This window comes from Sphaerodactylus townsendi, linkage group LG04, assembly GCF_021028975.2.
Source record: "Sphaerodactylus townsendi isolate TG3544 linkage group LG04, MPM_Stown_v2.3, whole genome shotgun sequence".
Classification (NCBI taxonomy): Eukaryota; Metazoa; Chordata; class Lepidosauria; order Squamata; family Sphaerodactylidae; genus Sphaerodactylus; species Sphaerodactylus townsendi.
The window spans coordinates 18,899,981-18,917,438 of NC_059428.1; the positions used below are offsets into that span (position 1 = coordinate 18,899,981).

Below are 17,458 nucleotides of genomic sequence, written 5' to 3' on the forward strand. Positions count from 1 at the left end.
GGCACGTGTTGGAGATAAGCCTCCACAGCTCAAGTGCAGACCGGGGAATCAAACCCGGCTCTCCAGATTAGAGTGCACCTGCTCTTAACCACTACACCACACTGGTTTTAAATACAAGTTAAAACATATTCATACTTATTTAAAACATTTATTAGCTCCCTTTCTACCTTACAGAACTCAAGGCAGCTTACCATGTAGACAAAACACGAAGAAATAGAAGACATAGAATCATAGAAGACATAGAATCATAGAGTTGGAAGAGACCCCAAGGGTCATCAAGTCCAATGCCCTGCCATGCAGGAACACACAATCAAAGCATCCATAACAGATGGCCATCCAGCCTCTGCTTAAAAACCTTTAAAGAAGGAGACTCCACCACACACTGAGGCAGGGTATAAAAAAATGCAATGACAAGTTGGAGAATTGGAGGTGGGGGTGTATTTTGGCACTTGATAAAAGTACATATTGGAGGGAGACAAGAGAGCTTTTAAATGGTGACAGCATCTTGGTGGCAGCCAATGCCATCACATCTAATTCGGCTCTAAGACCGCAACAGGAAGTGTCATTAATTCTCTTCATGCCCCACAATGCAACATAGAAGGTTGGGAACTGGAATTAAGGTGGGGAACTGCAATTTATAATCTATTCATATTGGTACATTTGCAGGGCAAAATTGTCAACCACACTAGAAGTGTTTTTCCCCCACTGGCCCGCCCCACCTTCCAGAAATAGCACTGTGTCTGTAAAATGCAATCAAGTCGCACCCGATTTATGGTGGCGCCAGCAAGGAGCTTTCATGGCAAGTGAGAAGCTGAGATAGTTTGCCGTTGCTTTTCTTTGCATAGTCTTCCTCAGTGGTCTTCCTTTCAAGTGCCGACCCAGCTTAGTTTCCGGGATCTGACAAGATCGGGCTATATTGTGCCACCTTCCCAACCAGAGAGAGTATTAGAGAACCGATAAATATCAATAGCTGTCCCTTTGCTGCCCCCTACAGGCCACCCTCTACAATTAAACTAAAATCCCAATTCCATGCAGAGTCCTCTGAAGTGGAATGTTTCTCATTTATATTGCACCAAGTACTTCAAAGGAGCCACTGATGTGCATCAAATCATTATGCCAATTTGCCAAGTCACGGTCAGGTAAATCGGCTGTTCTCTGCAGAGTCGCTGGTTATTTCCACTGAACTCAGTGGGGTTTACATCTGTGCAAATAAGCACAGGAATTCGACACGCTCTCACGCAGGGTTCAACTCTGGGACTGCGTTGCAATAGCACAAAGTCACAGTTCAATCAAATCATATGTTGTTGTGGTGTCGGAAGGCAGATTGTTCAAACTAGTGTTTGTCATTTGATACTAAACTTAAGTTTTCAGCTATGGTTTATTAAATCGCTGTCCGTAGTAACTGTGGCAAAAGGCTAACAAAAGTTATTTCAGCAGGAGTTTTTGTTTGACTCAAGCTCATTTCCCCTGATGCATTTAAGCATCCTCTGTCATTTGTTGGGATGTCCATTTAGGAGCCAGTGTAGTGAAGGTTTTCACAACGAAAGAGAAAACAATATGGGACCAAAGTCCTTCCTTCCAGAGATCCTCTCTACCATGGCATGACTTAGGTTGTCTCCAAATTAGGTTTTGCTCTGGTTTGAACTGAAGGAGGTGTATTCTGAGCATCTACTCCACACTATAGTTTCATTGTCCTAATGTTTCCCCTTACAGCAGCAGTGGCATAGTGGTTAAGAGCAGGTGCATTCTAATCTGGAGGAACCGGGTTTGAATTCCTGCTCTGCCGCCTGAGCTGTGGAGGCTTATCTGGGGAATTCAGATTAGCCTGGGCACTCCCACACACGCCAGTTGGGTGACCTTGGGCTAGTCACAGCTTTTTGGAGCTCTCTCACCCCCACCTACCTCACAGGGGGTTTGTTGTGAGGGGGAAAGGGCAAGGACATTGTAAGCCCCTTTGAGTCTCCTACAGGAGAGAAAGTGGGGATATAAATCCAAACTCTTCTTCTTCTACTACTTTCTTCTTCTACTACTATTTGATGCAATCTTTAGCAAACTTGGTTTGATAATACTTGGTTTGATAACAACTTTTTTTTTTTGAAAGACCACTCTGCTTCCAGGTTAATCCTTACAACAACTCCTGCGAGGTGGGTGAAGGTGACAGAATGCCAGGCGCAAGATCAGCTGGTGAGCTTCCACGACAACAGAGAGAGCCGGAAATCAAACGGGATTTCATTTAAGAATACCTCACGCACTCAGACTTCTCACCTCCCACATTTACTTACATGTTTCATATTTTCTGCTAAGAATACAATGTAAACACTGCAGAAGCCGAGCTGTGTAATCACAAGGAAGAAGTCAACGATGCACCTGAAAGGAAAGAAAAATCAGCTAAAGGTGAAGAGGTGCCTGGTTTATAGAGAGGCAGGCAACTGCTGGGACACAACCAACTACAATGAAGGTGCCCATAAGTAAATGAAGCTATTTCTGCAAGCTTTCAGGGGAGCTCTGTGAGCATTTCTGTGTTTAAAAGGCACTATTTAGAAATCCAAGTATTTATACTTTAATAAAATCAAGAAGAAGAAGATTTTGGATCTATACCCCACTTTTCTCAATTGTAAGGTGTTTCAAAGTGGCTTATAAGCTTCTTCCCTTCACCTCCCCACATCAGACACCTTGTCAGGTATGTGGGGCTCAGAGAGTTCTGAGAGAACTGTGACTGGCCCACGGTCACCCAGCAGACTTCATGCATAGGAGTGAGGAAACAGCAGGAATGTAGGAGTGCGGAAACACATCGGGTCTACCAGATAAGCCTCTGCCACTCAGGCGGAGGAGTGGGCAACCAAACCCGGTTCTCCAGATTAGAATCCACTTGCTCTTAACCACTACACCACCCTGGCATCAGTTCTTCTCTTCTTACTGGAAACAGCATGGCAGAAGTTCTGCAAAGAGAAATCCCAGCTGGTAAAATCCTTTTTAAATGACAGATTTTCTGACTCTCTTCCCAGTGCCTTTCCATTTCATTGATCCATATTCACAGAAAGCTTGAAGCACACATTCATGTGGCTCTTTATGTGGAAAAACGTGACTGAGTTAGTTAGGAGCAGCAGTGGCGTAGGAGGTTAAGAGCTCATGTATCAAATCTGGAGGAACCGGGTTTGATTCCCAGCTCTGCCACCTGAGCTGTGGAGGCTTATCTGGGGAACTAGATTAGCCTGTGCACTCCAACACATGCCAGCTGGGTGACCTTGGGCTAGTCACAGTTCTTTGGAGCTCTCTCAGCCCCACCCACCTCACAGGGTGTTTGTTGTGAGGGGGGAAGGGCAAGGAGATTGCAAGCCCCTTTGAGTCTCCTGCAGGAGAGAAAGGGGGGATATAAATCCAAACTCCTCTTCTTCTTCTTCTTCTTCTTCTTCAAGTCAAATCATTTGGTAAGGCCATATGTTGCAGCTGAAGTGCCTGTTTAGACGGCTGGTGTGTTTCTATGGCTGATTTTAAACTGGAGCTCTTGCCCCGTGCTGAAGGGAGAACCTCTCAGGAACGGAGCTTCCAGTTCATTATCATCAAAAGGGACCTATCCCAGAGGAAACCCCACACACGGTTATATCTCCTGTACTTACTGCTGGACGACATTCTGATGTTAAGAACTGAAATAGGAACTTTGCACTAGATCTGAATCAGTGGTGGGATCCAAAAATTTTAGTAACAGGTTCCCATGGTGGTGGGATTCAAACTGTGGCGTAGCGCCAATGGGGCTGGGCGGGGCACGCCGGGGGCGTGGCTAGGCATTCCGGGGGCGGGGCATTCCTGGGCGGGGCTGTGGCAAGGACGCAGCCGCTGCGCCGGTCCTTGGGTGGGAAACGAATGCACGCAGGCGCCCAGAGCTGCCAATGCGCCTTACGGTGCACCTCCTGCCTAGACTGCTTCAGTTCTGCAGCGCTTCCACTGCTGGGGAGAGGAGTGGCGTAAAGTACGCAAAAAATCACGTGGCAAAATCACCAATTAGTAACCCCCTCTCGGCACACACAAATAATTAGTAACCTACTCTCGGGAACCTGTGAGAACCTGCTGGATCCCACCTCTGGATCTGATCCTGAACACGGAAGCTTGGAGAATTTTCTTCTTCCTCACACGTCTGGTTGCATCACGCTCACATCCTCTCGTTTAAATTGGCACTCGTCCTATCAATTCTCTGCACCGAAGGAGAAGTATATCAGCACCAAAGGAAAGCTTACCTGCCCCACGTGGACCTCTTCTGGAATGAGTCAAAGGGACCGGCTTCCATTGCGTAGCTCACTGTATCACTGTACCCTAGGGGAGTCCTTTTCAATCTAAAAGTTGGAGGGAGGGGGAGGCAAAAGAAAGGAAGTGAGAAATAGTAATCATGTCCAGAGACGGGGCTGACTCCCAGAATCCACCAACCTGCTCCACCTTCCTACCAGACACAAATGACCACCCAGGGACTGTGGAACACCCCAAAACCATCAGCCCGACCCTCAGACTTACCAGCCAGAGCAGAAACCTCCAGGGAGCCAGAAGTTGGGGGAAACTGCAGAGCACTGGCAAGAGGGCCTGAGCAGCAGGAGGAAGTCTCAGCCGTTCCAGGGCAAAGGGTGGCACAACCTAGCCAAGCTACACTAAGCAGCCTTCAACAGTCTCAGAGAGCAGGGTGGAACCAGCACAGCCCCAGCCAGGCTGCAATCAAACGGGAGGGTCCGGAAAACTGAAGGGCCCATCCCAGGCTGGCAGGGCTCAACAGACAGCCTGGCAGCCACTAGCAGGCTGGAGCAGGGTGGACTTAGGGGAGAGGAAACCTCCTGAGAGAGATAAAAGGAAGGCAAGGGGGACTGCCTGGGGGGTTATTAGGCAGCAGGAACAGGATGAGAAGGATGTGATGTGTGGAGCCTGGGATTGATGTAGCAGGAGTGCTGTTAACTGCCTGACCTGAAGTAAGAAGTGAGGAAAAGGAAGCCAGGGTCTTGTCATCATTGATCCCGAAGGTAGCCCAGCTCCTACAAGGCCAAAGTGGTCTACCCTGCAGGGCTGGCAGGTGAAAGGGGCATTCACAAATTATATCCTCATTGTGTGGTGTTGACCACTGTGGAAGTTTGCATCAGGGGGATTTTGCCTTGCTGAAGAAAACTTGTTCACAACTTGCAAAAAAAATGGGATAGGCATCGATGCATTTCGAATTGAGCAATTCAGATAGAGTCAGATAGATTGGGTAAAGCACCTACACCGCTTCTTAAAGTTAGGTAAGCCTCCACGGGGGGGAAAACAAAACAGATCCCAAACACAAGCTCTCAAACATACATCAGAAATGAGAGGAAAGCAGGGGAATCTCCCATTCAAGTCTGGAAGAAAATGAATCCGGTTCCTCACCATTGCTCACCTTTGAGAAAGATCGTGGCTGCATCGAACCAGAATGTGCATGCAGTGAACAGAAATGATTCCGATTAACACAAGGCTGACTGGTCCAAGCTGTATGGGGAAGGCAGTAAAAACAACAACACGGAATTGGATTCTAAAAACCTTAAGAAGAATACTTTTAGCCTATAAAGTAGCAAATCTTGCTAAAGACAGTTGTTTAATTTAGCACGAGTGGACATGCTAGCAGGAAGACGCCACTTTTCAAAAACCTCGCTCAATGAGCGAGGTTTAAAAGCAGCGTCTTCATGCAACTTGTGGGGGGCAAGGACGGCGCTGCCTCCTGTGCGAACATCACCCTAGGGATGGTGGGGGGTTTTTTGTCCCTAGGGCTCTGTTATTTGGCTGTGCAGAAACGGCCTTAGTGTCAGTCAGTTGCTGCCATTATTTTAACGATCAACATTAGGTTTAATATGTCTAGAAGTTTAATATGCTTAGAGGGTTGTATGTAGTTGCCATCTGAGATGCAATGTTTAACTGATTTTATATGTTTTATTGCTTATTTACTGCTGTGCTCTTTTATTTCTTATATGTTGCTACGGATGTTTGTTGTTTATAATGCTATGTTTATTGTTGCTCATAATGCTATGTTTATAATGTTATGTTACTGTTGTTTACAATGTTTATGGTTATGATGCTATATTTATAATGTTATGCTCATGATGTTTTATGATGTTATGCTATTAATGTTATGTTTATTGATGCTATGATTACTGATGTTTGCTGTATTATGTTATGATTACTGGTGTTGTTATTATACTGTTGTACACCACCCTGAGCCTTTCGGGGGAGGGCGGTATATAAATTAAATATACAAATACAAAACACAAATAATACGCAATAGAAATTGGGGGGAAGAGAAATAATGTGATAGTGAGCTGACATTCCAGCTCTTGGAAAATCTCCATTTTCAGTACAGCATGCAAGTTTCTAGCTCTTATTGTTCCAACAATACTCATGGAAATAAGGGGCACCTGGGTCTGAAGAGCCAGTTAAGATGATGTTTACAGGAGGGTGGTCACCAGTTCCTTTCTCCAAATCGTCACTACCAAGACTTACAAGTCACAGAGAATGCACATACAATCTGTGTATAAAGCACACTTGATTTTTTTGTCTTTATACAGACACTGAGTCATTCCCGTCTTACATTCAATGTATTGTCGAAGGCTTTCACAGTTGGATTCAACTGGTTGTGGTGGGTTTTCCAGGCCGCGTGGCCGTGGTCTGTTAACAACATCTACCAGACCATGGCCACATAGCCCGGAAAACCCACCACAACCAGTTACATTCAATGCAAGAGCAGCTGAACGTGTGACTGAAGCTACGTTTCTCCAAGTACTGGCCTCAGTACATCGGTTCTTTCATACAAACAGATGCACATGGGAACCACTGTAGTAGCAGATGCTACCACCAGAGGTTCCTGCATTCCAACTGCCAGGCTGGACTACTGAGTCCCCCTTTTGGTCTGGCATGCCAAATGAAGGAGAGGGAAGCAAGGACAGGCACCCTAACAGAGAAGTCTGGTGTGAAGAGAGGCGAAACATTTACACCACACCTTCTGTTCCCATCCACGCCGACTTTCCACAAGGGCCATTTTGTTTGTACAAACTGCCGCCATATACAACCCAGAATCCTCTTCCATAATACAAAGGATCGGATTATTTATTTACTTGCTGATTCTGCGAACTTAGACAGATCATGAGTGGGGGAGGGCAAGAAGGAATGAGTCAGTGTTCAGCTCCTACATGGCCAGGATAACACTGATCGCTACTTTGGGGTCAGGCACTAATTTTCCTCCAGGCCAGATTAGCCAGGGATGCTGGAGGTTTTGGATAGGGAGATGGTAGAGACTGAACCCGGGACTTTCAGAACATAAAGTGAGTAGCTCCACCGCTAAACTATGGCTTCCTCCCCAAAAACCATTCATTCATTCGTTCATTCGTTCATTCGTTCATTCATTTTATTCATTCATTCATTGTTATATTGTATTTATGAGACCTTATATTGTATTTGTTTTATGTCTCATTGTACACCACCCAGAGCCCTTCGGGGGTTGGGCGGTCTATTAAGCCAAATATTATTATAATAATAATAATAATAATAATAATAATAATAATAATAATAATAATAATAATAATAATAATAATAATTCACTCACTCACTCACTCACTCACTCACTCACTCATTCATTCATTCACTCATTCATTCATTCATTCATTCATTCATTCATTCATTCATTCATTCATTCATTCATTCATTGTATTTATAGCCTGCCCTCCCGCAAGGGGTTCAGCAAATATATTTTCCAGCAAAGATATCGTTATAGAAAAGGGCTGGCACTTACTAAAAGACCTGCATTTTTTATTGCTAGTGGTAGTCCAAGAAGTCCAGTTCCAATATTCCCTTTGAGGAGGTGAGTCAGTGTTTGTGTAAACCTGGGGGGCGGGGGGAGAGAGAGATCACAGAATAACATCATTAAAATGCAAGCAGCTAAAGCACAAATGCCCTGAAGGAACATATCTATGGCTGCCACAAGAGGAAGAAAGAAATACACTGATTTTTAGAAGTCTCTGAAGGAGAATAGGATACACACGTGATGCTCTCTTCATCCTCAGCCTGATATTTCTTTTCCGCTGGCAGCAACTCATTTTCTTCCTCTTTGTCGCTTTCTGAATACTGGTCTTCCATTAAAGGCTTCATTACTTCCAGGTCTATTAAAAAACAAAAACAGTATTATTGCCATTATCGATTCATTACCACCCACAGCCACTGAAGTGAGACATACAATAATTCCTCTTGCCAGAAATCCTGTAATGCAAGTAATTATCAACCGAAATACAAGGCACGGATCATAGTGTAACAGGGCTGTTCTTAGTCAATTTTTTAAAAAATTGATTTTCCTTGCCTTCCAAAGCCATAGCTAGAATTGGGAGAAGAAGAAGAAGAAGAAGAAGAAGAAGAAGAAGAAGAAGAAGAAGAAGAAGAAGAAGAAGAAGAAGAAGAAGAAGAAGAAGAAGAAGAAGAAGAAGAAGAAGAAGAAGAAGAAGAAGAAGAGGAGGAGGAGGAGGAGGAGGAGGAGGAGGAGGAGGAGGAGGAGGAGGAGGAGGAGGAGGAGTTTGGATTTATATCCTCCTTTCTCTCCTGCAGGAGACTCAAAGGGGCTTACAATCTCCTTGCCCTCCCCCTCACAACAAACACCCTGTGAGGCAGGTAGGGCTGAGAGAGCTCAGAGAAGCTGTGACTAGCCCAAGGTCACCCAGCTGGCATGTGTGGGAGTGCACAGGCTAATCTGAATTCCCCAGATAAGCCTCCACAGCTCAGGCGGAAGAGCGGGGAATCAAACCCGGTTCCTCCAGATTAGATAAACGAGCTCTTAACTTCCTACGCCACTGCTGCTCCTTGAAACGTCTTCAGCTGTAGTGGATCAGGACTGCAAGTGGGTGAATCACATGGATTGTTATTCAAACAAATTTCCCTGTACTCAAAAAACTAGGGTGTCAGGGACAGAGATAGGTTAGAATGCTGCTCTCTGATTGCTTTGTTTTCTACCTGCGGAGAATGTCCATTTCTACAAGAGACCAACACACTTTAGGTTTTTCAGCAGGCCAAAGAAAGTAATGTAGGCTTGTGTCTTTGTAGCAGGTTGGTTTGCTAGAATCAGCAGTACTTCAGAACTTGGTACTATTCACTAATCTTTACACTGGAGAAGCTAATTTCCATGAATTTCAAAGTCATGGGGGAGGGGACCTAAAAGGTCCCATCCTTCTTTTGGGGCGTGGGAGGGAATGAATTCCAGGGGGAGGGGAGAAATCAAAACATGCAATACTTTCCTCCCATTAAATCCCAATTTGCTTTACTGCTTTAGCAACATAAACGCCACAAATTATAAAATATTTAGCACATAAAACCATACTTGTTTAGAATGCTTATGAAACTTACGAGTAAATTGTTTGCAGAAACTGTGTTTACACAGGTTTAATTTTGTGTACAATTAATATGCTACAATATGCATGCCGACAGCCCTATTGTAACTTTATGAGACGTTCCGCCGAGATAACACATTTTGTTTAGTTAACTACAGAAATTAGTAATGTCTGTTTTCTAGCTACATTTTTTTCTACCCCTTCAGGGAGTAAGTTTTTCTACAGGAAATAAGGAGGCTTTGAAGAAAGCATATGTTAGAATCATAGAGGTGGAAGAGACCCCAAGGGCCATCAAACCTAACCCCCTGCCATGAAGATACAGTCAAAAAGCACTTCTGATAGATGGCCTTCCAGCCCTTTAGAAACCTCCAAAGAAGGAGACTCCACCACACTCTGAGCCAGCGTATTCCACTGTCGACCATCAGGAAGTTCTTCCTAATATTCAGATGGAATCTCTTTTCCTGCACCTTGAATCCATTACTCCTGGTCCTAGTCTCTGGAGCAGCAGAAAACAAGTTTGCTCTCCCTTCAACATGACATCCCTTCAAATTTTTAAACATGGCTGCGCACCGGGTGCATGCCTGGGCAGCAGAAAATAGCCCCCCTCCCCCACGGGGGTACCACCCCACTTACCGTAGTTCCGTGGTGGCGAACCTTTGGCACTCCAGATGTTATGGACTACAATTCCCATCAGCCCCTGCCAGCATGGCCAATTGGCTGATGGGAATTGTAGTCCATGAACATCTGGAGAGCCACAGGTTGCAGACCTCTGCTTAGTTCTTAGTTTTAGGCTGAAAAGCAGCCTGTTCCATTCAGGCTGAAATGGGCCCTTGTGGGAACTACACTACCCAGCAGACCTTGAGAGCCCCAAGGTCTCCTGGGTAGTGTAGTTCCCACCCGGTTTTTTTTTCAGCCTGAACTGAACAGGCTGCTTTTCAGTCTGAAACTAAACCTCAAATTAAGGACTAAGGTAAGTGGGGGGCTGCGGGGCACGGGAGAAATGGGGCCCATTTGGGCGCGGGGCGGAAAATGCAGACTCCGCCCCAGGCAAAGTTTGACCCAGCTACACCTCTGATACAGAGTGGAGGACAGAAGAATGATGTAAGATTGTTTGGATCTCCATCAGGGAGAAAGGCAGGGTATAAATGAAGTACATCAATGAATTCTTAATTTTCAGGACACGATGCATCCAGACAACCTTTTTTAATTGCACCTTGCACTATTCAAACGCACAATGGGTTTTTTTGGAGTTGCTGGTAGCCTCCTGCACAGCAAAGCCCGAAACCCCAGTTTTCTTCAAAGGATTTTAATTCATCATTCAAAACTGCCTTGAGTGTTGATGCATGCCAAGATTCACAGGAACGCAAAGCCTCAACTAACTTTGGCAGGTCAATCTGGGCTCCCAGCTGGTTTAATCTCGCAACATTAGGTTATGCCAGAAGAGCTGCCAAAATCAAATCAAACAAAGATAAGAGGAGGGTGACAAATGTCTTCAGAAACAACTCCTTGTGAAAGCCTTAGAATCATAGAGTTGGACGAGACCCCATGGGCCATCAAGTCCAACCCCCTGCAACGCAGGAACACACAATCAAAGCACTCCTGTCAGATGGCCATCCAGCCTCTCTTTAAAAACCTCCACCACACTCCAAGATAGTACACTTCACTGTAGAACAGCCCTTACTATCAGTAAGTTTTTCCTGATGTTTAGGTGGACTCTCTTTTCCTTCACCTTGAACCCATTACTCCAGGTCCTAGTCTCTGGAGAAGCAGAAAACAAGCTTGCTCCCTCACCAACATGACATCCTTTCAAATAACTAAACAATGGCTATCATGTTACCTCTTAACCTTCTCTTCACTAAACTGAACATTCTCAGCTTCCTAAGTCTCTCCTCATAGGGCATGGACTCCAGACCTTTTACCATTTTGGTTGCCCTCCTCTGGACCCATTCCAGCTTGTCGATATCTCTCTTGAATTTCAGTGCCCAGAACTGTACACAATATTCCAGGTGAATGATCATTGCAAACTGGGTAAAAAAACTAGATTTCCACGAAACACGATTTCCACAAAGAGGATTGAACGTTGTAGAGTTGGAGGAATCTGGGACCTTGCTTTAAAATTCCATCAATGTCTTGCCGAAGTTCAGGTTTCTATATCACGTTGCCCTCCATGCCACATGATAAATTTGGGAGCAGCAGTGGCGTAGTGGCTAAGAGCAGGTGCACTCTGATCTGGAGGAACCGGGTTTGATTCCCAACTCTGCCGCTTGAGTTGTGGAGGCTTATCTGGGGAATTCAGATTAGCCTGTACACTCCCACACACGCCAGCTGGGTGACCTTGGGCTAGTCACAGCTTCTCGGAGCTCTCTCAGCCCCACCTACCTCACAAGGTGTTTGTTGTGAGGGGGGAAGGGAAAGGAGATTGTAAGCCCCTTTGAGTCTCCTACAGGAGAGAAAGGGGGGATATAAATCCAAACTCTTCTTCTTCTACTCTTCTTCAATTAGTCTGGCGACCTGCTCTGAAAAGAGACGGCTCATGTCATCTCTTCACCTTCTCTTCACCAAACTAAACATAGCCAGCTCCCTAAATATCTCCTCGTAGTCTCTACATTAGGTAGCTTAATCCAGAGGACCCCAACATTTTTGAGCATCTGGGCAATGCTGGAATTCTGACGCAGGGGTGGCGGGCACAGCCACAAAATGGCTGACGCAGGAAGTTGAGCTACACCAGGGGCAGGGAACCTGCGGCTCTCCAGATGTTCAGGAACTACAATTCCCATCAGCCCCTGAGCTACACACAACAAAGAAGTCCAAATGCAGGGCAGAAAGCGGTAATATAAAAATACATTTTCTGGCAACAGTAGCTTCTAACTGGGAATGGAATTACACAAGGGTATTTGTAAGACTCGTTCAGCCCAAGACTGACTGGATTTTTAAATAAAGGAGTGGGGGGGGGGGGAAATACTAGGAAATATGAGCGAGAGAAAATAGCAGCCACACTGTGGTGATAGCCACTACTGAAACAATGTCATTTTAATCTGCCCAACCAATCAGATCTCCGGTGGCCCATCAGAAGGCTTGCTAGGTAAAGGGGAAAGAATCATGGCTGACCGTGAAGGTGTGTGGAATCCCTCAACAAGTCCAAACCAGGTGTTGCCGAAAATGTAAAGAGGATAGACCGTGTGCAAGATTCATATGTGACAGCTCTACAGTTGGTTAGGCAGGAGGACAAAAATATATATAAGATTCACTTGCCAAACCAGTTTCAAGCCCATGAATGGATGCCAGTGTCTCATACACATCTCTCTAAATCAGCTGATGGCTTAAAAAGCTTTTAACTATTTGCCTAGAGACAATTGGCTAATGCTCTTGCAAACAATGGAAGCGTACAACAGGCTTAAAGGATTCAGCAAAACTGCAGCTTTTGAGCAGTAGGTCTGTTAAATTCGGTCAAACAGGTAGGAAGTAGGAAACAAGGTGAAATCAGTTTAAAAAAATCTCCCCGCTACCACCACCCTTGGTTCAAGTGAACCACACTGATAAACTCTCGTCTTGGGAACAAACTGGGGTAACCCTGTATGCAGTGGTGGGATCCAAAAATTTTAGTAACAGGTTCCCATGGTGGGATTCAAACTGTGGCATAGCGCCAATGGGGCTGGGTGGGGCACGACAGGGGCATGGCTGGGCATTCCGGGGGTGGGGCATTCCTGAGCGGGACTGTGGCAAGGACGCAGCCGCTGTGCCGGTCGTTGGGTGGGAAACGAATGCATGCAGGGGCAGGTTGCCACGCACACCGGTGCACCTCCTGCTAGACTGCTTCAAGTTCTGCGCGCTACTGCTGAGAGGAGGGGCGTAACTGAAGCAAAAATCACGTGGCAAAATCACCAATTAGTAACCCCCTCTCGGCACACACAAATAATTAGTAACCTCCTCTCGGGAACCTGTGAGAACCTGCTGGATCCCACCTCTGCCTGTATGTAAATTGCACATTACAAGGTTATACCATGGGGTAAGGAAAAAGTTCTAGGGTATTTCTGCTTGGTACCAGCACCTTTATTTCAATATGTTCAAGACTCACTTTCCACAACTAATCTCGTCACTCTCTAGACTTACTGGCATCACTATTTAAGGCACTGATCTAGGCCAAAACCTTGGCTACCTAGAATTGTCCCTTGTGTTCCACATTTATTATATCACCATATTGATTTTCTCTGAACAGCCTATCTATAACTGATACTTTCCTCTTTAACTTCCTTGTCATTTCTGCCTGATTGGCTTTTCTATGTCATAGTCTCAGATCTCCCAACCCTGTCCAGAAGTCTACTACCAAAATTGTCACTTCTTGGTTATTGGACAAGGCAAAGGGTCCTCCTCAGATCTCTGAAGTGAAATCTCATCCCCTCCTCCATCAAGGGGATGCTTGCCTCCATGCTTGCCCTTACCTTTAATATTCTTCACCGACTTTGCCCAACCCAGTGTAGTGCAGTGGTTAAGAACACCCGGCCTCTAATCTGGAAAACCAGGTTCAATTTCCCACTCTTCTACATGAATCCTGATTGTAACTTTGACCAGTCACAATTCTCTCAGAACTCTCTCAGCAATGACAAAGCACCTCTGAACATCTCTTGCCTTGAAAACCCTACGGGGGCAGCGGGGGGCGCCATAAGTCACCTGTGACTTGACAGCACACACACATACGTTTCCTCTTTTTTTCTCATTCACCCATCGACACCATTTCTGGCACCTTCAAAGGGTTTTTAGTATGTGGATGCAGTATCTGCCTAGCAAGCCTTCTAAACTGACTACTGATTGGCTGGGCAAACTTTTCAAAAAATGCAATTCTGGCAGCAGCTGCCACCCCCGCACAAAGATCCTACTGTGTTACTAAAGTTAAAGGTTTTTGGGGACCGGTTCCTCCACCTGTGGCAGGTAGCTGTATTGTTACTGCACCCACCATGCCATGCCAGAATTCAATACAACAACCTTTATTAGGCATATTAAAATAGGCTCCAGAGCGTTACAGACATTTCTAAAGTACAAATCAAAAGTACATTCAAAACATAGATAGGTAAAACTGTATCTAGCATTGGACGTTACTTAGAAAATTCTGTCACTTGTAAAAGAGATTTTGCTACTTTTTCCAAGATGTTATTTAACAAAATAATGTGTGTTATTTAACAAAAGCTCCACAACAGAGTTGTCAGAGTCTCTTTCAGATTTGTCTAAGACCCACCCAGGAGAGAAATTCCTAATACCCACATATCTCGGACAGTCAAGTATAATGTGAGCAAGAGTCTCCACTTGGTTTTTACAGTGTGGCAGACCCGATCCTGGAGAGGGATAGATAGGTAGCGACCTTTTGTAATGGCCGATGGAAAAGTATTGCATCTGGCCCTTGTAATAATCCATCTCTGTTGGGGTTCAGTTAATAGTTCAAGATATTTGGCTATGTGCCCCTGTTCTGGTACTATTCCAACAGAAAGGGGTGAGCATGATTTATTTGCTTGGCCCAATGAGATATGGTATTCCTGTTCCAGAATTCCAAACGTGCCCACAGGTGCAGAAAGGTTAGGGACCCATGCTAAAGATGCCTGCCAATGAGACGACTGCCACTGGGGTTTCCAAGTGGATTTATGGGCAATATAGTTTGCCATGCAAATTAAAACTAATCATTTGGGCTGCCCCCCCCAATATTGCATATTCCAGACCATTTAATGGGTTTGCTTTCTTCCTTTTCATTTCATCACCTCTCTGTGCAAGACGAAATGATCAGAGGAACTGCAGCTAAATGACACTGTGGGCAAAGAGAAAGGCACTGGTCATTACTGACCCATGGGGTTATATCACATTGTGACATTTATTAGAATCATAGAGTTGGAAGAGACCCCCAGGGCCATCAAGTCCAGCCCTCTGCAATGCAGGAACACGCAATCAAAGCACTCTTGACAGATGGCCATCCAGTCTCCCTTCAAAAACCTCCACCACACTCCAAGGTAGTACATTCCACTGTGGAACAGCCCTGACAGTCAGAAAGTTCTTCACAATGTTTAGGCGGAATCTCTTTTCCTTCACCATGAACCCATTCCTCCAGGTCCTAGCCTTTGGAGCAGCAGAAAACAAGCTTGCTCCCTCACCAACATGACATCCCTCCAAATATTAGGCAGACTTGTTTGACAGAGTGGTTGCCAACCAATTCCCCAGTCATCTACACTTTAACCCCAGCAAGCTGAGTACCCATTTTACCAACCTCGGAAGGGTAGATAGAAGGCCGAGGCCGATTATGCTCTTGTGCTCTGACCTACAGTGAGGGTACAGTTCCTATGGAGCAGAGATTTCTAAACTGGTGCCACCCAAGTTGCAGCGCCAAAGATCACGGAAGTCCCACAGTTAGTGAGAGCAGGGAAACTCCAATGTTTCATTCTCACTTCTGGGCTCCTGTTCCTTCTTGGTCGCTCCCCCATCAAAAGCTAAGAGCAAAGGTGGATTTGGGGAGTTTTTAAAAGCCCTTTAAACATGATACTGATATTCCTTTTATCGATGTCACACAGGCTATTTTTATTGCTTTTGCATTTTTGGGTAAATGTCAGCCATGGATCCCTGTGAGGAGCGGAAGAGGGGAGACCAAGTGGGGTCAGGCACGGCCGCAAGACACACGGCAGTCAGCTGGGCATCTCCTCGTACGAGGAAGAGCAAGAAGTTCCCACTGCAAAGACACTGCAGGGCAGGACTCCATGCATAAAGGGCTTAGGTCAACCTTGAGTCAGTTACCTGAAACCAACTTCCATCCAAACAGAACTCAGGTTGTGAGCGGAGCTTGGACTGCAATACTGCAGCCAGCCCCTCTGGGCCGCGGGGCTCTCTAAATGACATTGTAGTCATCAGTATTCTTGCGTGCAAATACACCACACAGATCTTACTTCCACACAACCGTGCTTATGACTCAGCAATCGGGTGCGCCTCTCCTTAAAAGTCAGAACTCCCCTCCCCAGAAACCTTTGCAGAATTTGCAGCACCCACTCACATCACGGGGGGAGGGAGGGAGAGACTTAGCCCCCTTCTGCACCTGCAGAATAATGCACTTTCAATCCACTTTCAACGCACCTTGAAGCTGGATTTTACAGTGCAGAATAGCAAAATCCACTTTCAAACCATTGTGGGCCTTAGTGATGTGGCCAGTTCATGGGAGTGTACAGACACATCACAACTGAGTAGCAAGACCACTGTCGCTCAAGGGTCCTCTTTGCTGTCTGTACCTTTCAAAGCATTCCCAAGAGGGCTAGGACCTAAACAGGGAGCATTCATTCATTCATGAATGCCAGCCAACCAGCCAGCACACCAAAATAAACATGCATATCTCAGGCACATACACCATACACACACCAGCACGGATCACTTCCATCTGTGGCTGCATTCCTAAACAAGCAAGTCACTTCCACTGTCAAACTCCAGCTTTCGTTAGTCACCATCAACTTCCATTCCCCTTCGCCTTTTCTTAAAGGCAAGGAAATCTCAGTCACCAAAATTTAAAAACTCAGCTAGTTAATAGGCAAAATGTCCCGTCTTGGAAAATACAAGCATTTATGCAAATATATGTAAAAATCGATAAGGTCTCTTTCTACATAGCGCAACTTTAAGCCGAGACGAAGGACTTTTACATCCAGCAATCTTAATGCAGGCACATATCCGCCCTTCCTTTCTAAATCAGCCGCTGCAACTATATAATGCAGGCGATTCTGTAAGCTTTATAGGAGACGCGGGAAATGAGCGAAGCTGCCTCTCCCCCCCTCCCTTTCAAGATGGTTTGTCCGACTCCTAGGATACGGTAAACTTTATAGAACAAACCATTCCTTCTCGGAGGGGTGCACAAGAGGGGCGATGGGACATCCCCTTCTCCTTTCTCAGTCTCACTCCCATCCCTCACCAGAGGGGTTTTTGTCCCTCCCTGCTGAGCGAGTCCCCCATTCAGGCAACCCCCTTGCACGTCCTTTCCAGAGAACGATACCTAATTCTTCTCCTCCTTCAGTCTCCATCTCTCGCTCTATGGTTCCCTCCGCCTGCCCTTCCGCCAATGTGGAGCCGGAGCGCCACAAGGTGCGACTGCGCGTGCGCAGCCA

At 45.7% G+C, this 17,458-nt stretch overlaps 1 protein-coding gene across 2 annotated transcripts in view; it reads right to left on the minus strand.

Annotated features, from left to right (window-relative positions):
• SLC36A4 (solute carrier family 36 member 4) overlaps window positions 1-17,406 on the minus strand; it is a 79,607-nt gene extending 62,201 nt beyond the window's left edge. The window contains exons 1-6 of one of the 2 annotated variants that reach the window (XM_048492432.1): window positions 17,347-17,406; window positions 8,018-8,135; window positions 7,769-7,859; window positions 5,390-5,478; window positions 4,233-4,328; window positions 2,283-2,367 (exon numbers count right to left, since the gene is read on the minus strand). In XM_048492432.1, the coding sequence (XP_048348389.1) occupies window positions 2,283-2,367; window positions 4,233-4,328; window positions 5,390-5,478; window positions 7,769-7,859; window positions 8,018-8,135; window positions 17,347-17,374 (507 nt within the window). In that variant the 5' untranslated portion in view covers window positions 17,375-17,406. Of the gene's footprint in view, window positions 1-2,282; window positions 2,368-4,232; window positions 4,329-5,379; window positions 5,479-7,768; window positions 7,860-8,017; window positions 8,136-17,346 lie in introns of those variants that run through there. The other variant, XM_048492433.1, reaches the window with a different exon arrangement.
• Between the last annotated feature and the right edge of the window lie 52 nt (window positions 17,407-17,458).